The sequence below is a fragment of the Cherax quadricarinatus genome, chromosome 51 (assembly GCF_038502225.1).
Source record: "Cherax quadricarinatus isolate ZL_2023a chromosome 51, ASM3850222v1, whole genome shotgun sequence".
NCBI classification, from domain to species: Eukaryota; Metazoa; Arthropoda; class Malacostraca; order Decapoda; family Parastacidae; genus Cherax; species Cherax quadricarinatus.
The window spans coordinates 19,568,881-19,592,330 of NC_091342.1; the positions used below are offsets into that span (position 1 = coordinate 19,568,881).

General features: G+C 38.8%; 1 protein-coding gene across 12 annotated transcripts in view; it reads right to left on the reverse strand.

The window, feature by feature from the left end:
- BTBD9 (BTB (POZ) domain containing 9) overlaps positions 1-23,450 on the reverse strand; it is a 131,873-nt gene that overhangs the window by 23,105 nt on the left and 85,318 nt on the right. For 10 of the 12 annotated variants that reach the window (XR_011393415.1, XR_011393414.1, XR_011393416.1 and 7 more), the window contains exons 11-12: positions 19,102-19,822; positions 6,867-7,034 (exon numbers count right to left, since the gene is read on the reverse strand). Coding sequence is in view for 1 of the 12 variants with exons in the window: in XM_070095919.1 (XP_069952020.1) it covers positions 7,032-7,034; positions 19,610-19,822 (216 nt within the window). In the remaining 11 variants the exon portion in view is untranslated. Of the gene's footprint in view, positions 1-5,427; positions 7,035-19,101; positions 19,823-23,450 lie in introns of those variants that run through there. The other 2 variants (XR_011393419.1, XM_070095919.1) reach the window with 2 other exon arrangements.

Genomic DNA, 23,450 nt, shown 5'->3' on the forward strand with positions numbered 1-23,450 from the left:
TCAAACCAAGATCAACAAGGAGGTAGAGTGTATGAAAGGAAATAGAATAGGAAAATGTTTGCTGTTATGGAGCTCAATGATTGTGTTCTAAATGAATTTGAACACCATGGAGAGATGGTATAGTATATCTATACCATCTCTCCATGTCCATGGACAACACAAGAGTCAGTGCAAATCCTCTCCAGAGCAAATAATGAACACTAACCCTTAAACTGCTGAAGGGTCTAAAATAAATGTGCCCTCAGTGCCACCGATATACTACCAGTAACTCCTCCCCGATTTTAGAAGTGTAGCAAGACAAGAATAAGTGAAAGCTGATTATTAATTCTGGATATTTGAAGGCGACATTGGTGGTCGATTTATGGAAACATGAATGCTTGTCATGTGAATTAAGCTGCTGTTTTAACTTTTATGATTTTGTCCAGTTTTAACTTTTTATGGACCATACAATATTTTCCTGGTTCTAAGTGGAGAGTTTCAGTGGTGAGAATTAAGTGAGATTTGGGCAAGGGTTTCTAAAAGAGTTAAAGCTAAGGAAGGAGTAGCAATAAAGTTGAAGGATCAATTATAGCAGGGAGAGGTAATATAAATGTATAAATTTAAGGATTATGTGGAGTAAAATAAGAGTTGGATGTGAAAGGTGGGTTATAGTAAATGTTTATGAACCTGGAGAACAGAGAAGTGTAGACGAGAGAGAGAGATCTTGGGAGATGCTGAGTATGTGCATGGGGAGTTTTCAACCAAGTGAAAGAATACTTGTGGTGGGGACCTAAATGTTATAAAGTGGGCATAATTTTTTTTTTTTTTTTAACAAGTCAGTTGTCGCCCACTGAGGCAGGGTGACCCAAAAAGAAAATCCCCAAAAAGAAAATACTTTCATCATCATTCAACACTTTCACCTCACTCACACATAATCACTGTTTTTGCAGAGGTACTCAGAATACAACAGTTTAGAAGCATATACATATAAAGACACACAACATGTCCCTCCAAACTGCCAATATCCCAAACCCCTCCTTTAACCCTTTCAGGGTCGAGAGGCCCTCTCAAACTCGTTCTCAGGGTCGAAAATTTTTCAGAAAAAAAAAAAAGAAATCTTATGAAAAGATAAAGAATCTTTTCCCGATCATAATGACACCAAAAGTATGAAATTTGATTGAACACTTACAGAATTATGCTCTCGCAAAGTTAGTGGTCTCGACGATGTTTACGCATCGGCGATCTCGCCCACTTTGAGCCCTATTGTCTGTCAATTTCAGTGTACTAGTCGGCAAAAATCATAACTATTTCGCTACAACTCCATTTTTTCTATCGAATGAGTACAAGAAACCACCCATTTACCGATTTCAACTATCCAATAGTCAGAAATTGGCAATTTTGCCAATTTCACACAAATTTCAAAAGATGCCAATTTCCAAATGGGGTCAAGAATAAACAAGATAGACATTCCTGGCACTAAAATAACATTTCCTCTGTTCATTAGTCACGTCCCCAGGCCCCTCCTACATTTCTTTTGCTTTCCACTTTGAATTTTTATTCTCACAAAAAAAAAAAAAATAGAAGATTTACTGTTATGCAGACTACTGCATTAGTGTAGAAATGGTATAAATAATATCAGCGCACATGTGAAAGAATATTAGACTCACCAGTTGACGTGTATTGGATGCGTGGCATGATTTGTTTACTTTTGAACTTTGGCAAAAATCGAACATTTCTGCTACTTTGAGCTCAATTTCAAGGTACTTTTCATTGTAAAACCAATCAAAATCATCTCAATTTCTGTAATATGTCTTCCATTCTATAAAATGAGAGAAGGAAAACTAGAATACAACCAAAAATACCATACAAAAATACAGTGCAAAGTTGCTGTTTTAAACCAAAAACACTGTCAAAGTTTTTTTTGTCATTATGCACTGTGTGCTCCAGGATATTTTTTTATACTGTATACACTGACCACATAGACCCATTCTTTCATATGTGGGCCTACCAGCTTTCTCTCGCTAGATTTGAAGGCGCTAGAATTTAGGCGTACTAGTATGTCAATAACCCTGGTGCGTAAGCCGTACTAGTACGTCGGAAACCCTGAAAGGGTTAAAGTGCAGGCATTGTACTTCCCATTTCCAGGACTCAAGTCCGGCTATATAAAAATAACCGGTTTCCCTGAATCCATTCACTAAATATTACCCTGCTCACACTCCAACAGCTCATCAGGTCCCAAATACCATTCGTCTCAATTCACTCCTATCTAACACGCTAACGCACGCTTGCTGGAAGTCCAAGCCCCTCGTCCACAAAACTTCCTTTAGCCCCTCATTCCAACCTTTTCGAGGATGACCCCTACCCCGCCCTCCTTCCCCTACAGATTTATACGCTCTCCGTGTCATTCTACTTTGATCTATTCTCTCTAAATGGCCAAACCACCTCAACAACCCCTCTTCAGCCCTCTGACTAATACTTTTATTAACTCCACACCTTCTCCTAATTTCCACACTCCAAATTTTCTGCATAATATTTACGCCACACATTGCCCTTAGACAGGACATCTCCACTGCCTCCAACCGTCTCCTCACTTCAGCATTTACAACCCAAGCTTCACACCTATATAATAGTGTTGGTATCACTATACTTTCATACATTACCTTCTTTGTCTCCATAGATAACGTTTGTCTCCACATGTACCTCAATGCACCACTCACCTTTTTTCCTTCACCAATTCTATGATTAACCTCATCCTTCATAAACCCATCCGATGACTTGTCAACTCCCAAATATCTGAAAACATTCACTTCTTCCATACTCCTCCTCTCCAATTTGATATCCAATTTTTCTTCTAAATCATTTGATACCCTCATCACCTTACTCTTTTTTCATGATCACTTTCAACTTTCTACCTTTACACACTCTCCCAAACTCGTCCACTAACCTTTGGAATTTTTCTTTAGATTCTTCCATAAGGACAGTATCATCAGCAAAAAGTAACTGTGTCAATTCCCATTTTGTATTTGATTCCTCATAATTTAATCCCGCCCCTCTCCCGAACACCCTAGCATTTACTTCTTTTACGACCCCATCTATAAATATATTAAACAATCATGGTGACATTACACATCCCTGTCTAAGACCTACTTTTACCAGGAAGTAATCTACCGGGTAAAACTGTTGTGGAAATAGTAGCAGGTAAGTTTGGGATGGGAAACCGGTTATTTTCATATAGTCGGACTTGAGTCCTGGAAATGGGAAGTACAATGCCTGCACTTTAAAGGAGGGGTTTGGGATATTGGCAGTTTGGAGAGATATGTTGTGTATCTTTATATGTGTATGCTTCTAGACTGTTGTATTCTGAGCACCTCTGCAAAAACAGTGATAATGTGCGAGTGTGGTGAAAGTGTTGAATGATGATGAAAGTATTTTCTTTTTGGGGATTTTCTTTCTTTTTTGGGTCACCCTGCCTCGGTGGGAGACGGCCGACTTGTTGAAAAAAAAAAAAAAAAAAAAAAAAGTTTGGGATGCCAGGGGTAAATGAAAATGGTGGGCCTTTAGTAATAAGCAATACACATTTTAAGAAAAAGAGGATAAATAAGTATCCAAGATATGATATAGAACATAATGAAAGTAGTTTATTAGATTATGTATTGGTGGATAAAAGGCTGTTGGGGAGACTTCAGGATATACACGTTTATAGAGGGGAAACAGATATATCGGATCATTATTTAGTTGTAGCTACAGTTAGAGTAAGAGGTAGAGGGGACAATAAAAAAATGGCAACAGAAAGTAAGAGAGAAGTGAAAGTTTACAAACTAAGGGAGGAGGAAGTTAGGGTGAGATATAAGCTACTGGGAGAAAGGTGGGCTAATGAGAGTATAGGTAATATGGGGGTTGAAGAAGGGTGGGATAGTTTTAAAAATGCAGTGTTAGAATGCAGGGCAGAAGTTTGTGGCTATAGGAGGGTGGGTGCAGGAGGAAAGAGGAGTGACTGGTGGAATGATGAGGTAAAGGGTGTGATAAAAGAGAATAAGGTTGCTTATGAGAAGTTTTTACAAAGCAGAAGTGAAATAAGAAGGGTGGAGTATATGGAGAGTAAGAAAAAGGTGTGAAAAGAGTGGTAAGGGAATGCAAAAGGAAAACAAAGACAGTGATTATGTGTAAATGATGGTGAAAGTGCTAAGTGATGGTGACAGTGTTTCTCTCTCTTTTCTGGGTGACCCTGCCTCAGTAGGAGATGGCTGACATGTCAAAAAAAATATATATTTTACACCTATATATGTTTTCATGTAATATTTCACTTATATTTAATAGATGGGGTTGTAAGAGAAGTAAATGCGAGGGTCTTGGCAAGAGGCGTGGAGTTAAAAGATAAAGAATCACACACAAAATGGGAGTTGTCACAGCTGCTCTTTGCTGATGACACTGTGCTCTTGGGAGATTCTGAAGAGAAGTTGCAGAGATTGGTGGATGAATTTGGTAGGGTGTGCAAAAGAAGAAAATTAAAGGTGAATACAGGAAAGAGTAAGGTTATGAGGATAACAAAAAGATTAGGTGATGAAAGATTGAATATCAGATTGGAGGGAGAGAGTATGGAGGAGGTGAACGTATTCAGATATTTGGGAGTGGACGTGTCAGCGGATGGGTCTATGAAAGATGAGGTGAATCATAGAATTGATGAGGGAAAAAGAGTGAGTGGTGCACTTAGGAGTCTGTGGAGACAAAGAACTTTGTCCTTGGAGGCAAAGAGGGGAATGTATGAGAGTATAGTTTTACCAACGCTCTTATATGGGTGTGAAGCGTGGGTGATGAATGTCGCAGCGAGGAGAAGGCTGGAGGCAGTGGAGATGTCATGTCTGAGGGCAATGTGTGGTGTGAATATAATGCAGAGAATTCGTAGTTTGGAAGTTAGGAGGAGGTGCGGGATTACCAAAACTGTTGTCCAGAGGGCTGAGGAAGGGTTGTTGAGGTGGTTCGGACATGTAGAGAGAATGGAGCAAAACAGAATGACTTCAAGAGTGTATCAGTCTGTAGTGGAAGGAAGGCGGGGTAGGGGTCGGCCTAGGAAGGGTTGGAGGGAGGGGGTAAAGGAGGTTTTGTGTGCGAGGGGCTTGGACTTCCAGCAGGCATGCGTGAGCGTGTTTGATAGGAGTGAATGGAGACAAATGGTTTTTAATACTTGACGTGCTGTTGGAGTGTGAGCAAAGTAACATTTATGAAGGGATTCAGGGAAACCGGCAGGCCGGACTTGAGTCCTGGAGATGGGAAGTACAGTGCCTGCACTCTGAAGGAGGGGTGTTAATGTTGCAGTTTAAAAACTGTAGTGTAAAGCACCCTTCTGGCAAGACAGTGATGGAGTGAATGATGGTGAAAGTTTTTTTCTTTTTCGGGCCACCCTGCCTTGGTGGGAATCGGCCAGTGTGATAATATAAAATATAATATTTAATAACACTAAACAAATGTAAACACTAATGTAAATGGTATTTACTGGCTCCCACAATGTCCTGTGAACACAATTTTTTATATAGAGCACAACCACAACACAGACATGTTCTGTCTGCTTTAGTCCTAACCAGGCCAATCAGGGCCATTTTGGAGACCTTAAAATTTTGGTGAAAATTTAAGTCAATGTCATTTCCCCAGATGGGATAAACTTACATCACTGGCAGCTTAAGGATTAAAAATCACTCAATAACAGAAGTGGTGTAGATAAGGAAAAAATCAGAGAGTACATGTTAGTTACAGACAAGGAGCATAGAGTGAAAAGATAGAGAGAGCAGACAGTGCATCACTTGTCTAAATAGATACTGGCTGCAGTATAAGAGTATGACTGGAAAAAACAAGAATGAAAAACATCATTGCACACACGTGTACTTTCACTGTACGTCTCACCGGGAAAAGGGTCGAGTGAAAAAGTACACAGCCAGAAATAGGAATTCCAACTGTGTTATGTAATGATCCATTAAGTCCTGCTTTTGACGTGCCAAGTTCTACCATGAGCTCTCTCATTTTAACACTGTTTCTTTCAGTTCTTGATAGTGCCATTTACACTTGGCTTATGCTCCCTTCTATCTCTGGTACTGGTCCTTGCTCATTTTACACACACACTTAATAAAGCTCATTGCATAGCCTTTTTATTTCCATCTCTGTTCTTTTTTTGTGTTATCACTTCAACCTTTGTTTTCTTTTTCTTCTGATGTGACTGTGAAAGAGATTTGATTCTCTCAGCCATCTTTCAATGTGCTGGCATCATACTTCTTACCCCCAAAATTGAAGTCCTAAAGTAAATCTCATTCATTCATTCATTTATTGTTGCTACAATATTCATGTATTCCGCTTAGCATGAAAATCCATTTACACATGTATACAAACTATGAGCAAAACACTGAGCATATCACAAAGGTGAGCTTGGGTAAGTTAGAATAGTTCTCAACAAAACAACACTGATATGGAGTACATACTATTTATGTGCCCACAAAATCCTAATACAGGTAATAAAAAACAAAAAAAATCTTAAATAATTCTAATTTAACACTGTTTTGCAATTTTTTTTTGCTTAATTGGTAATTTATAAATTAGATTACTCACCAAAATCTTGGTATACATGCTTAGCAATTTTTAAATTACACTTATACAATCTTGTGGTAATTTTGTGAGTATGTATTTACTTAACAGTTAAGTACAGTCATTAGAGATCTCCCAATATTATAACTAGTACTGAGCAACCCAAATTGCTCACATATCCAAATTTTTCTCTTGAAATAATTTTTGTGCAACAGTGTATATAATATGTACATAAATAATAAAGTAATTTTTTTTAAATATATCCTTATAGTACATTACATAAAAAATATATCTACCATATTTGCATGCTTCATAGTTACCTTAAATCATGCTCTGGTCAAAATGTATTGCCTTCATCAGCATTATGCCATTATATTGGAAAATCCAAATTTTCAACTGTGTGTACACAAGTTAAAAATATAATAACAAGCAAGCCAGGCACTGATATCTCCTGCAGACCAACACTTGGCCCTCATGGATGGAGTTCACTGGAAAATGAACAACTATAATTTAGTTTTTACTATACAATATTATTTACATTAAAAGTTTTCATAATGAAAATAAAAAAATCACTAAAATAATGCTCGAGTAAATAATCTTATAGATACAGTATATTTATATATATAACCATTTATATACACATAATAGCTGCACTGATATAAGTACAGTGGACCCCCGTTTAACGATATTTTTTCACTCCAGAAGTATGTTCAGGTGCCAGTACTGACCGAATTTGTTCCCATAAGGAATATTGTGAAGTAGATTAGTCCATTTCAGACCCCCAAACATACACGTACAAACGCACTTACATAAATACACTTACATAATTGGTCGCATTCGGAGGTGATCGTTATGCGGGGGTCCACTGTACATATATACCATCTCGCCTAGACATTCCCAATATACCTTTTACAGTACTTACTATCTTCTCACAACAAGGAAATGTTGTATAATCACTGTAGTAATAAATAAATAAAGTTCATTACAGTCAAACTGGGTAAAAGTCTTGAACTAAGATTACGACATAAATATAGCAACAGAATTGGACAAGAGAGAGAGAGAGAGAGGTATAATATATATATACAAATATATATATAGTGAAGGAACTCAGGGAAACCGGTTATTTTTATATAGCCCGATTTGAGTCCTGGAAATGGGAAGTATAGTGCCTGCACTCTAAAGGAGGGGTTCGGGATACTGGCGGTTTGGAGGGATATGTTGTATCTTTATATGTATACGCTTCTAAGCTGTTGTATTCTGGGCACCTCTGCAAAAACAGTGATTATGTGTGAGTGAGGTGACAGTGTTGAATGATGATGAATGTATTTTCTTTTTGGGGATTTTCTTTCTTTTTGAGTCACCCTGCCTTGGTGGGAGATGGCCTACTTGTTAAAAATAAATAAATATATATAATGTTGAGGAAGAAAGGGAGGTGGTAATTTCATGCACTGGCCAGGGAGGTACACCATCTTTTAGGAGTGAAGAAGAGCAGAATGTAAGTGTGGTGGAGGTACGTGAGGCATTACGTAGAATGAAAGGGGGTAAAGCAGCTGGAACTGATGGGATCATGACAGAAATGTTAAAAGCAGGGGGGGATATAGTGTTGGAGTGGTTGGTACTTTTGTTTAATAAATGTATGAAAGAGGGGAAGGTACCTAGGGATTGAAGGAGAGCATGTATAGTCCCTTTATATAAAGGGAAAGGGGACAAAAGAGATTGTAAAAATTATAGAGGAATAAGTTTACTGAGTATACCAAGAAAAGTATACAGTAGGGTTATAATTGAAAGAATTAGAGGTAAGACAGAATGTAGAATTGCGGATGAGCAAGGAGGCTTCAGAGTGGGTAGGGGATGTGTAGATCAAGTGTTTACATTGAAGCATATATGTGAACAGTATTTAGATAAAGGTAGGGAAGTTTTTATTGCATTTATGGATTTAGAAAAGGCATATGACAGAGTGGATAGGGGAGTAATGTGGCAGATGTTGCAAGTTTATGGAATAGGTGGTAAGTTACTAAATGCTGTAAAGAGCTTTTATGAGGATAGTGAGGTTCAGGTTAGGGTGTGTAGAAGAGAGAGAGAATACTTCCCGGTAAAAGTAGGTCTTAGACAGGGATGTGTAATGTCACCATGGTTGTTTAATATATTTATAGATGGGGTTGTAAAAGAAGTAAATGCTAGGGTGTTCGGGAGAGGGGTAGGATTAAATTATGGGGAATCAAATTCAAAATGGGAATTGACACAGTTACTTTTTGCTGATGATACAGTGCTTATGGGAGATTCTAAAGAAAAATTGCAAAGGTTAGTGGATGAGTTTGAGAATGTGTGTAAAGGTAGAAAGTTGAAAGTGAACATAGAAAAGAGTAAGGTGATGAGGGTATCAAATGATTTAGATAAAGAAAAATTGGATATCAAATTGGGGAGGAGGAGTATGGAAGAAGTGAATGTTTTCAGATACTTGGGAGTTGACGTGTCGGCGGATGAATTTATGAAGGATGAGGTTAATCATAGAATTGATGAGGGAAAAAAGGTGAGTGGTGCGTTGAGGTATATGTGGAGTCAAAAAACGTTATCTATGGAGGTAAAGAAGGGAATGTATGAAAGTATAGTAGTACCAACACTCTTATATGGATGTGAAGCTTGGGTGGTAAATGCAGCAGCGAGGAGACGGTTGGAGGCAGTGGAGATGTCCTGTCTAAGGGCAATGTGTGGTGTAAATATTATGCAGAAAATTCGGAGTGTGGAAATTAGGAGAAGGTGTGGAGTTAATAAAAGCATTAGTCAGAGGGCAGAAGAGGGGTTGTTGAGGTGGTTTGGTCATTTGGAGAGAATGGATCAAAGTAGAATGACATGGAAAGCATATAAATCTATAGGGGAAGGAAAGAGGGGTAGGGGTCGTCCTCGAAAGGGTTGGAAAGAGGGGGTAAAGGAGGTTTTGTGGGCGAGGGGCTTGGACTTCCAGCAAGCGTGCATGAGCGTGTTAGATAGGAGTGAATGGAGACGAATGATACTTGGGACCTGACGATCTGTTGGAGTGTGAGCAGGGTAATATTTAGTGAAGGGATTCAGGGAAACCGGTTATTTTCATATAGTCGGACTTGAGTCCTGGAAATGGGAAGTACAATGCCTGCACTTTAAAGGAGTGGTTTGGGATATTGGCAGTTTGGAGGGATATGTTGTGAATCTTTATACGTATATGCTTCTAAACTGTTGTAATCTGGGCACCTCTGCAAAAGCAGTGATAATGTGTGAGTGTGGTGAAAAGTGTTGAATGATGATGAACGTATTTTCTTTTTGGGGATTTTCTTTCTTTTTTGGGTCACCCTGTGTCGGTGGGAGACGACCGACTTGTTGAAAAAAAAAAAAAAATTATATATGTATATTATATATATATATATATATATATATATATATATATATATATATATATATATATATATATATATATATATATATATATATATATACACACATACATATATACATACATACATATATATACATATTTATTTTTTTTTTTTTCAACAAGTCGGCCGTCTCCCACCGAGGCAGGGTGACCCAAGAAAAGAAAGAAAATCCCCAAAAAGAAAATGCTTTCATCATCATTCAACACTTTCACCACACTCACACATAATCACTGTTTTTGCAGAGGTGCTCAGAATACAACAGTTTAGAAGCATATACGTATAAAGACACACAACATATCCCTCCAAACTGCCAATATCCCAAACCCCTCCTTTAAAGTGCAGGCACTGTACTTCCCATTTCCAGGACTCAAGTCCGACTATGTGAAAATAACCGGTTTCCCTGAATCCCTTCACTAAATATTACCCTGCTCACACTCCAACAGATCGTCAGGTCCCAAGTATCATTCGTCTCCATTCACTCCTATCTAACACACTCACGCACGCTTGCTGGAAGTCCAAGCCCCTTGCCCACAAAACCTCCTTTACCCCCTCTCTCCAACCCTTTCGAGGACGACCCCTACCTCGCCTTCCTTTCCCTATAGATTTATATGCTTTCCATGCCATTCTACTTTGATCCATTCTCTGTAAATGACCAAACCATCTCAACAACCCCTCTTCTGCCCTCTGACTAATACTTTTATTAACTCCACACCTTTTCCTAATTTCCACACTCCGAATTTTCTGCATAATATTTACACCACACATTGCCCTTAGACAGGACATCTCCACTGCCTCCAACCGTCTCCTCGCTGCTGCATTTACCACCCAAGCTTCACACCCATACAAGAGTGTTGGTACTACTATACTTTCATACATTCCCTTCTTTGCCTCCATAGATAATGTTTTTTGACTCCACATATACCTCAATGCACCACTCACCTTTTTTCCCTCATCAATTCAATTCTATGATATATATCTATAATTTATATATTTATATTTATATATTTATATATTTATATATTTATCTATTTATTTATTTATTTTCAACAAGTCGGCCATCTCCCACCAAGGCAGGGTGACCCAAAAAGAAAGAAAATCCCCAAAAAGAAAATACTTTCATCATCATTCAACACTTTCACCTCACTCACACATAATCACTGTTTTTGCAGAGGTGCCCAGAATACAACAGTTTAGAAGTATTTTTTTTATTTATTATCACACTGGCCGATTCCCACCAAGGCAGGGTGGCCCGAAAAAGAAAAACTTTCACCATCATTCACTCCATCACTGTCTTGCCAGAAGGGTGCTTTACACTAGTTTTTAAACTGCAACATTAACACCCCTCCTTCAGAGTGCAGGCACTGTACTTCCCATCTCCAGGACTCAAGTCCGGTCTGCCAGTTTCCCTGAACCCCTTCATAAATGTTACTTTGCTCACACTCCAACAGCACGTCAAGTATTAAAAACCATTTGTCTCCAGTCACTCCTATCAAACACGCTCACGCATGCCTGCTGGAAGTCCAAGCCCCTCGCACACAAAACCTCCTTTACCCCCTCCCTCCAACCTTTCCTAGGCCGACCCCTACCCCACCTTCCTTCCACTACAGACTGATACACTCTTGAAGTTATTCTGTTTCGCTCCATTCTCTCCACATGTCCGAACCACCTCAACAACCCTTCCTCAGCCCTCTGGACAACAGTTTTGGTAATCCCGCACCTCCTCCTAACTTCCAAACTACGAATTCTCTGCATTATATTCACACCACACATTGCTCTCAGACATGACATCTCCACTGCCTCCAGCCTTCTCCTTGCTGCAACATTCATCACCCATGCTTCACACCCACATAAGAGCGTTGGTAAAACTATACTCTCATACATTCCCTCTTTGCCTTCAAGGACAAAGTTCTTTGTCTCCACAGACTCCTAAGTGCACCACTCGCCCTTTTCCCCTCATCAATTCTATGATTCACCTCATCTTTCATAGACCCATCCGCTGTATAAAAATACACAATATATCCCTCCAAACTGCCAATATACGAAACCCCTCATTAGGAGTGCAGGCATTGTACTTCCCATTTCCAGGACTCAAGTCCAGTTATATAAAATAACCGGTTTCCCTGAATCCCTTCACTAAATATTACCCTGCTCATGCTCCAACAGCTCGTCAGGTTCCAAATACCATTTGTCTCCATTCACTCCTATCTAACACACTCATGCATGGTTGCTGGAAGTCTAAACCCCTCACCCACAACACCTCCTTTACCCCCTCCCTCCAATCTTTTCGAGGACAACCCCTGCCCCTCCTTCCTACCCCTACAGATTTATACTCTCTCCAAGTCATTCTACTTTGATCCATTCTCTCTAAATGACCAAACCACCGTAACAACCCCTCTTCAGCCCTCTGATTAATACTTTTAGTAATTCCACACCTCCTCCTAATTTCCACACTCTGAATTCTCTGCATAACAACATCACACACACTGCATAATATAACTTACAGATAAAGAGTTACTGATAAAGTGATAAAAGAAAATAAAGACATGCTTTTGCTATATAAATTAATTCAGCTAGTTGTATGTAATATGTAGATACATGAGCACTAACTTATTCTCAAACTTAAAACTAAAAATGATCAAAGTTGACTAACTTAAAAATGCACAGCAACTACACCAGAACAGGAGACTAACAAATAAATTGTGCTATACCTTTTATATATAAAATACAGTACTATAACCAACACTGATATGTAATGTTTAAACTTTTTATTGACTAAATTGCCAAGTGTAGCAAACTTGACTACTATATCAACATACTGGTAGTTAACAGTGGTTTTAAGTGATAGAAGATCTTAATGATAGAAAATCTTAAGTGGTTTTAAGTGGTCAATGATCTTAAGAGTGAATTTACAATAATGCAGACTCAACCAAAGAAATATTCATTACAAGCTCTGAGCTACATAACCAAAATCAAACATATCACATGATGGTAGAGAGAGACAAATGCAGTTATATGGAACCTACACTGATGACATTTTGCCCAGAGAGTGGGCTTTATCAAGTGACAAACAGATGAACCTGGTATGGACAGAGAGCTAATAAAGTAGTGAACAGAGGTGAGGCGAAGAAAAAGTGAGGTATATATCAGGTCACATCAATTCCCATTTCTCTCTCTCTACCATTGTGTCAATATCTCACACCATCAGATATCCACATCACATGACGATGCAGCAGCATAAAACAAAACACCTTGTGCAAATTTGACATACTACATACACATATATGCATGCATACATATACAGCAGACCCTCAACAAATGTATGGGTTATGTTTCTGAAAATCAGCAGTGCTTTATCCAATCTGACTTTATTCATAGTAAACAACATATAGCAAAAATGGGTTCTTTCCTTGAAGCTCAAAAAAAAAAAAGAGCAACCATTTTTTTTTTAAATAGGCTAAAAGTTAAAGGAAATAAATTTATATTACCTTAAATTCTGGTTGTTGATGCTCACTGATATGCAAGTGTTAATGTGGCCCTATGCAATACCTGTCAAAACAAACATGTGACTGGTAGTATCACACACCACCATCACCAACTTCCATTTCTAAAGCCAAGGAGAAACGGGTTGTTTGCTCTGTTGAGCATGCAGTCCTTACACAAAAACTGGGAAGCTGGGCTCAAAACCGTACTAATACCACCATCTCTCTATATTTCACTCCATATACGACTCTCTAATATATCTGTCAATAACTACATCTCGATGGCTCTCAGAATGTGTGAATATATTTTTAACACACAAACACACAGAAGACATGATAACATACAAAATACTCAGAGGAATTGATGGGCAGACAGGGACAGGCTATCTGAGAGGCAGTAAACAGGGACTTGGGATACAGCTGGAAACTCAAGACAGACGAGTTGCAATGATGTCAGGAAGTATTTCTTTAGACTCAGACTGGTCAGTAAGTCGAATGACCTCGATGAAGTGGTACCTCTGATATACCTTTGAAGAGTTTCAAGAGTTTATGTACTCTATGAGCCCAGCCATGGGGGCCAGGTTTGTCTGGTGCTTGCCTGGTCAAATAGGCTGTTGCTGCTGGAGGCCTGCTGCCCCACATATCCATCACAGCCTGGTTGATCTGGCACCTGGTGAAGATACTTGTCCAGTTTCCTATTGAAGGCTTCTACACTTGTTCCAGCCATATTTCTGATATCTTCTGGTAAGATGTTGAATAGTCTGGGATCCCGGATGTTGATACAGTGTTCCCTTATTGTCCCCACCACACCCCTGCTCCTCACTGGGTTGATTTTACACTTCCTCCTATATCTCTCACTCCAGTATGTTGCTATGGCAGTGTGCAGATTTGGGACCTGGCTCTCGAGTATTTTCCAGGTATATATTATCATTTATCTCTTTCTCCTCCACTCCAATGAATACATGTTCAAGCCTTGCAGGCATTCCCAGTAGTTTAGGTGCTTTACAGGCTCAATAAACGATCTCCGTATTTGTTCCAGCTCCGACATTTCTCCTGCTTTGAATGGGGCCGTCAGCACTTGAGCAATATTCTAAGTGAGGGAGCACTAACGATTTGAAGAGGCAGGCTCGATACATAGTTTTAAGAATGAGTACGACAGGGCCCATGATTCTAGTTGAAAGAATCTGGCAAGCAGCAGGTTGAGAGGTAGGTCCAGATGCTAAGACTCAACACAACCTCTGCAATCATATATAGGTTCTTCCCATCTCCAAACTCAAGTAAGGTAACTGGTTTCCCTGAATTCCTTTAATTATAGTTACCTTGCTCACACTCCAGCAGCACATCCATTAAAAACCACTTGTCTCAATGCACTCCTACTTAACATGCTCATACAAGCCTGCTGGATGCTGCTCATAAAATACAAAGCCTCTTGTAATCCTTCCTCGAACCATTTCTGGGGTGATCCCTTTTTCCTTGAGTCTTCCACCCTAGATTTATACACCCCTCTCAATCAACCTATCGTTGTCCATCCTCTTCACATGCCTTAACCACCTCAACAACTCCTCCTCAGACCTCTAAATTATACTTATTCATAATCCCATAATCCGGTTGGAGGCAGCGGAGATGTCCTGTTTAAGGGCAATGTGTGGTGTAAATATTATGCAGAAAATTCGGAGTGTGGAAATTAGGAGAAGGTGTGGAGTTAATAAAAGTATTAGTCAGAGGGCAGAAGAGGGGTTGTTGAGGTGGTTTGGTCATTTAGAGAGAATGGATCACAGTAGAATGACATGGAAAGCATATAAATCTATAGGGGAAGGAAGGCGGGGTAGGGGTCGTCCTCGAAAGGGTTGGAGAGAGGGGGTAAAGGAGGTTTTGTGGGTAAGGGGCTTGGACTTCCAGCAAGCGTGCGTGAGCGTGTTAGATAGGAGTGAATGGAGACGAATGGTACTTGGGACCTGACGATCTGTTGGAGTGTGAGCAGGGTAATATTTAGTGAAGGGATTCAGGGAAACCGGTTATTTTCATATAGTCGGACTTGAGTCCTGGAAATGGGAAGTACAATGCCTGCACTTTAAAGGAGGGGTTTGGGATATTGGCAGTTTGGAGGGATATGTTGTGTATCTTTATATGTTTATGCTTCTAGACTGTTGTATTCTGAGCACCTCTGCAAAAACAGTGATAATGTGCGAGTGTGGTGAAAGTGTTGAATGATGATGAAAGTATTTTCTTTTTGGGGATTTTCTTTCTTTTTTGGGTCACCCTGCCTCGGTGGGAGACGGCCGACTTGTTGAAAAAAAAAAAAAAAAAACTCTAAATTCTCTGAATGATATTCAAGTCACATAATGCTCTCAAACATGACATCTCCACTCCCTTTAGCCTCCTTTTCACAGCAGCATTCAAAAGTCATACCTACATAAAAGTGTTGGTACCACTATACTCCATGTTCCCTTTTTTGCCTCCACTGATAAATTTCTCTCTTTCCAGAGATACTTCAACACACCAGCCACATTCCCTTCCCTGTCCTTCATGGTTCACCTCATCTGTCATAGACCCATCTGTTGACATGGCTTCTCCAAAATATTTAAATACATCCACTTCCTTTATACTCCCTCCCTCCAACTCAATATTCAATCTATCATTGCCTAGATTTTTTGTTACCCTAACCACCTTATTCTTTTCTATGTTCACTGTTAATTTCCCTCTTCTTCTACATACCCTCTGACTAACTGGTTACACCTGCATCCCGTCATAAATATTACTTTGCTGAAACTCCAACAGCACATCAAATCATCAAAACTACTTGCCTTCACTCACTTGTATTTAACACGTTCACACAAGCCTGTTGGATGACTAAGCTTTTAATACTAAACACTTCCTTTACCCCCCTCTACAACTTTTTCTAGAATGGCCCCTACCCCCCCTCCCTTTCCTCCACCTTAGATTTATATTACCTCCTATTCAACTTATTTTGCTCCATCCTTTCTCAATGTCCAAACCATCTCAAAACCCCATCCTCATCCCTCTGGATTATACTTTTGGTAACCTCACACCTTTTTCCATTCCCTAAGCTCCGAATCCTCTGCATAACATTCACACCACACATTGTCCTCAAACACATCTCCATTGCCACCAACCACCCCCACATTGCAATGTTTAAAACTCAGGTTTTAGGAGGTTTCCCTGCTAAAATTCACTAGCACAAACATGCTTAGTATTACTGGGTTAACCTTCCAATCTTTATTTCCATGGAACACCCACTAAGTAAGTTTGAAACTGTAATAACTTACATTAAAATGTGAAGGTCTGAATTTATTAAATTTATAAAAATAGCTTCTAAAATAACAAAAAAATTATAGTTTTAATTTGTCATAAGGAACATTCATACTAAATTAGAAAAATGCTTAATATTTATATAAGTCAAATGATGATGAATGCATAAATGTAGTGTCACTAAGTGAGGTTGCCTGTGTTCATGTATGTTATTTGCATCACACCACAAACTATGCTAGCATAGAACAAAAGAGCTTAATAAGCAACACACTGTAACAAGGCTTAAGAGACAGCAAGGGACAAAAGTGATCATTAAATCACCGCCAATGTTGATTTAACACTTGTAAATATAGTAAATACGGGAGGTACCATATTTAATAAAATCATATTTCCTTGATCTTTCACACTATATTATCTCACTACTTTACTTGTTTCTCTATGCTGTTTATAATAATATTCTAAGACACTGGAGTACTACCTCCGAATCACAAACTTTCCAAGATTACCATCATTATAATAAGTATTTTTTAAAGTATTATTCATTTATTATGGGCAATTATGTATACACCTAGGTAGTAGGTTGGTAAACAGCAACTACCCAGGGAGGTACTACCGTCCTGCCAAGTGAGTGTAAAACGAAAGCCTGTAATTGTTTTACATGATGGTAGGATTGCTGGTGTCCTTTTTTCTGTCTCATGAACATGCAAGATTTCAGGTATGTCTTGCTACTTCTACTTACACTTAGGTCACACTACACATACATGTACAAGCATATATATACACACCCCTCTGGGTTTTCTTCTATTTTCTTAATAGTTCTTGTTCTTGTTTATTTCCTCTTATCTCCATGGGGAAGTTGAACAGAATTCTTCCTCCGTAAGCCATGCGTGTTGTAAGAGGCGACTAAAATGCCGGGAGCAAGGGGCTAGTAACCTCTTCTCTTGTATATATTATTAAATGTAAAAGGAGAAACTTTCGTTTTTCCTTTTGAGCCACCCCGCCTCGGTGGGATACGGCTGGTGTGTTGAAAGAAGAAAGAAAGAAAAAGAATTATGTATACTGCAAAATATAACTTATCTACTTAAATCTGGTGCAGATCCTCAGAACCATGGATAAGCTGGTAATGAGCAATAAACTTCTTTTTATGTCACAGGCAGTGTATGAAATTTCTGTTCATTTCTGTATTGTTAATTATATTTTGTCAAGTGTTGAATACTAATATAAAGGATATCTCCCATTTCAGACAAGTAAATTGTTTATACTTTCTTTGAGAGTATCACAATTTCTATTACACTACACTAGAATCTGCCTTTTTTCTACAAAAAAACTGAACATAAAAATATGTGCATTTTTAAGTAGCAGTACCACGAAAGAAGAGTTGGATATACAACAGGTCGAATTAATGCAAGTTCATAATTGTAATGCTTAACTATAAAAAGTAAAAAACTAAAACAATTTTAATCATTCATAGGAATTAAAAAATAAATGCAATTATAGTTTGCTCTGATTAACCTGAGATTTAATTCTCTATATTTTAGGAATAAGATCTTTGTGGTAAGACCAGTTATATATTCTTGAAGTTCTTTAGTCTAATAGCAAACATCAGACAAATGATTACTATTTTAATCTAGCATATTTATAAATCTTTCAACACAAATTTTGTTTAAAAGAACTGTTAATTTAGGAGTCATGAAAACTGCTAAAGTCTATCAAACGATCTTTTCTAATTATGACATGCATACCAGGCACTGAGTTAAATGGCAAATATCAAGGACACTGAGCATGTAGGCTACAGTGGGCAAGAAAAGATAATATGTGACCATTGTTCGTGACAAATATGGATGAAATATATGAAAATCATAACTTATTATACCAATAATAATAATATAGTACTGACGAGACATCTTGTATATTATTCATAACCGCCACTATACAATGATGACTGCATTGTTGAATATCATTAATGCATTATTAACATAAAGTCAAGTAGTAAGCATTAAACAAGTATGTAATTAATGAAATTTCATCCCCTTTCAATTGCTTAATGCTAATCAAGATGTGTATCTATCCAAAATTGTAAGATATTAAAGAGGAAAAAAAATTAAACTGCACAACAGAATACAAAAATAGGCGAAAAACTAATTGCTTCATACCCATATAATTTTTTAAGATGCATTAAGTTGGGGTTCCCCTGTATCCAACACTAAAAGTATCAACAAAATATGCCAAAATACATCAATTTGAAATTTGTTTTGAACAGGATTTTTTCACTCTTATGACTATAAAAGCTATGACTATGATAACAGAGGATACAACATATACAATACTCAAGAGGAATTGATAAGGTAGACAGGGATAGACTTGTCTGAAAGGTGGGAAACAGGTACTCAGGAACACACCTGGATGTTAAAGACATGGATGAACCATAGGGGTGTCAGGAAGTATTGCTATTTCTTCAATCTCAGGGTGGTCAGGAAGTGGAATGACCATGACAAAGAAGTGGTGGAGGCAGGCTCCATAAATAGTTTTAAGAGCAGGTACAACAGGGCCCATGAGGCTAGGAGGGAGTAAATCTGGCAAGCTGCAAGTACATACAGGTGAGTACATCACACATCGTAATTCTCTAAAAAATTTATATTTGCTTGCACAGATGCAAGTCGTAATAAAAAAAAAACTTTAACTAGTGTATATTTATTTATTTTCAATGTTTCTCTCTCCTTGATGATCAACAGGATTTACCACAGCACTAGCTTCATCTTCAGCAGTTGCTTCCTGAAGTAGATAGTGGTCTTCCTCCCTCCTTCTTCCTAAAGCCTCCTCAACTGGTTCTGGTCTTGCATTTGCTCTACATAAACCTCTAGAACCACCACTATTACTTAGTCCAACACTTGCTGCACCTCCACCTACCCCAACTCCTCCCTCAACTCCAGCTGCTGAAGGAGCATCTACTGTTACAACTGCAACTGCTTCTGCTGCTGATGCTGTCCCTCCATCATCATCTTCACTACTATTTGAATGATGAGGCCTTACAGGAGCAACAGCATGATCAAAACCTCTCAGTCTTGGACGATTTTCAGAGCCCACCTGTGAAGGTGTCTCGAAGTGAACACAATGGAAAACCTGGAGAGAAAAAAAAGGCTTCAATTTGTAAAGTCCTAAACTGGAGCTCGGGCTGACTGATCATGATACATGGCAACAGCTGGCATAATCCAACTCTGAAGGATGCAAGTATAGTAAATTATCTTTCCCATTGGTAGATAAAATATCAAGAATTATATCTGAATTACTATATGTATTGAAAGGCCTTATATGCAAAAGTGTAACTGCCTTGGATATGTTGTAAAAAATCTATGCATATTTATTATAGCTATATGGTACTTATGGTTTGTCAAGGATTTTTGTAAATGGCTAGCACATAAATGTAGGTCCACCTTAATCTTTATGGTAATTATTCCCTAAAATCCTTAAACATGAAGTTTTCTCATTTCCTTATTAGTTGTTTCAATGAAAATGCTTGGCTATTTCTGGCCCTGTTCATTCGTAAACACTGAAATTTTGTTAAATTCATTGTAAACTTTCTGGTCATTGGCTGAGTGTTCTCATTTGAGCCTTAAATGTTATTTCTTTTCCTGATGTGGCTGTGAAACATCTATCTCCCCTTTCTGCTACATCCAATTATAAACATATTTTCTGCTTCCCTCCAAACCTAGAGATATTCCTTTCTGGCTCTTCTAAAAGCTTTCATGTTCTTTGGAGTTGGGCTTATTGTACACATTGTTTCATGCTCTTTTGTTCCTAAAGTTTTTTCTTTTTCACTTCAACAGCTATCTCCTGTCATGGAGGGTGACCCAAACTAGAAAACACATTCACCATTATTCACTCAAACTGTTGTTTTGCCAGAAGTGTGCTGAAATCATAATTCATATTACCCTCCAACTGCAACATGCCCCACCCCTCCTGAGTGCAGACACTGCCCTTCTTAACTTCAGAGTGCAAGCCCAGCTAACCAGTTTCCCTGAATCCCTTCATAAGTGTTACCTTGCTCACATGCCAACCGCATGTCCATCAAAAATTTACTTGTCCTCATTCCGTTGTATCTAACATGCTCACACAAGCCTGCTAGAGGCTCAAGCTCCTACAACTCAAATCCTTTACCCCTTTCCTCCAACCATTCCTGTGATGACCTCTACCCCTCCTACCTTCCACCTCAGATTTATGCACCCTCTTCATCATGCTATCCCTCTCCATCCTCTCTACATACCCAAACCAACTCAACAACCACTCCTCAGCCATTTGAATTTCTGGTTTCCCTTGGTGACCCCAAATTGTCTTTATTTCTCTAGCCTCCTGCTCGCTGCAACGGTCAAAACCCATTTCTCACATGTATCTAAAAGTGTTGGTACCACTATACTGCATTCCCCTCTTGTGCCTCTACAATTTTTTTTCCCACAAATACCTTAATACATCACCCACCTTTATTCCCTCATCTATTCTGTGGTCCACATCTGCTCTGATTACTCCCAAATATCTAAATAATCTACTTCCTCCATACTCCCTCCCTCCAATCTGATATTCAATAAATCATTGCCAAGACTATTTGTTACTTCATCACCTTGCTTTTCATAAGTTTATTTTTAATTTCCTTCTTTCACAGACTCTACCAAATTCATCTATAAACCTCTGCAATTAGTCTTCAGAATCCTCCAAAAGAAATGTGTCAACAGCCAGAGCAACTGTGATAACTACCGCTTTGTGTCAGATCCATCTTTGATTCCGATACTCTTCTCAACACCCTAGAATTCATCCTTTTTGTCTCCTAAATTCTTGGATGAGCAATGGTTTCTCCCATAATCTTTCATATATTCCTTGTGATTAAGAAAAAATTTGCCTGTCAGTTCTATGCACATCTGGTTTAAAATTTTCAATTTCCTGGGAGTACTATTTATTGAATTCAGCATTCCAAAGTCATCTTTCTCAAACATCAGCCACCTCAATTCTCCATTCCCTCTTCTTTTTTATGCTGCTGTCTTCCAACTAGAAGCAGAACATCAACACTCGAGGATTACTTACTGAAAGGGAAACTCATATTCATTATGATCTATATCTGTCTCACTGAGATAAAATCAACTTCCAGCATCACCATTTCATTATTCCTTCTTAATCTCTTCAGTTCTTAACCCATTAAGTGTCCAAACATAAAGCTACATTGTCACTGCCAGAGCCCCGAATATTTTGAATAAAAAAAAGGGGGGGGGGAGGGACAATTTTCTGAGCGTCATATGACCAAAAAAAAAAAAATTTTAGGGTCAGTACTTACCGAGATATAAAGACGCAAAGTTGGTGCTGGAGGCTCAGCTGATGACAACATGGAGTCCTGCTGCTTGCAGAAGAGTTGCTGATATACCTTTTTTTTTTTTCTATTTTTTTTTTAATTTACATAATTTTTTTTATAACAAGTCGGCCGTCTCCTACCAAGGCAGGGTGACCCAAAAAGAAAGAAAATACCCAAAAAGAAAATACTTTCACCATCATTCAACACTTTCACCTCACTCACACATAATCACTGTTTTTGTAGAGGTGCTCAGAATACAACAGTTTAGAAGCATATACGTATAAAGATACACATCATATCCCTCCAAACTGCCAATATCCCAGACCCCCTCCTTTAAAGTGCAGGCATTGTACTTCTCATTTCCAGGACTCAAGTCTGGCTATATAAAAATAACCGGTTTCCCTGAATCCCTTCACTAAATATTACCCTGCTCACACTCCAACAGCTCGTCAGGTCCCAAATACCATTCACTCCTATCTAACACACTCACACACGCTTGCTGGAAGTCCAAACCCCTCGCCCACAAAACTTCCTTTACCCCCTCCCTCCAACCTTTTCGAGGATGACCCCTACCCCGCCTTCCTTCCCCTACAGATTTATACGCTCTCCATGTCATTCTACTTTGATCCATTCTCTCTAAATGAATAAACCACCTCAACAACCCCTCCTCAGCCCTCTGACTAATACTTTTATTAACTCCACACCTTCTCCTAATTTCCACACTCCGAATTTTCTGCATAATATTTACACCACACATTGCACTTAGACAGGACAATGCCTCCAACCGCCTACTCACTGCAGAATTTACAACCCAAGCTTCACACCCATATAAGAGTGTTGGTACTACTATACAGTAGATCCCCGCCTAACGTTGGCATCACATAACGTTAAATCCGCCTAGCGATACATTTTATCGCTAAAATTTTGCCTCGCCTAGCGCTAAAAAACTCACTCAACGCGATTCGTCCGAGACGAGTCTATGTGCGGCCTGAGCCAGCCTCACTTGTTCCGCCGGTGGCATTGTTTACAAGCCAGCCTCCACGGTAACATCCAAGCATACAATTGGAACATTTCGTATTATTACAGCATTTTTAGTGATTTCACCTGCAAAATAAGTGACCATGGGCCCCAAGAAAGCTTCTAGTGCCAACCCTACAGGAATAAGGGTGAGAATTACTATGGAGATGAAGAAAGAGATCATTGCTAAGTACGAAAGTGGAGTGTGTGTCTCCGAGCTGGCCAGGTTGTATAGTAAACCCCAATCAACCATCGCTACTATTGTGTCCAAGAAAACGGCAATCAAGGAAGCTGTTCTTGCCAAAGGTGCAACTTTGTTTTTGAAAGAGAGATCGCAAGTGATAGAAGATGTTGAGAGACTGTTATTGGTGTGGATAAACGAAAAACAGATAGCTGGAG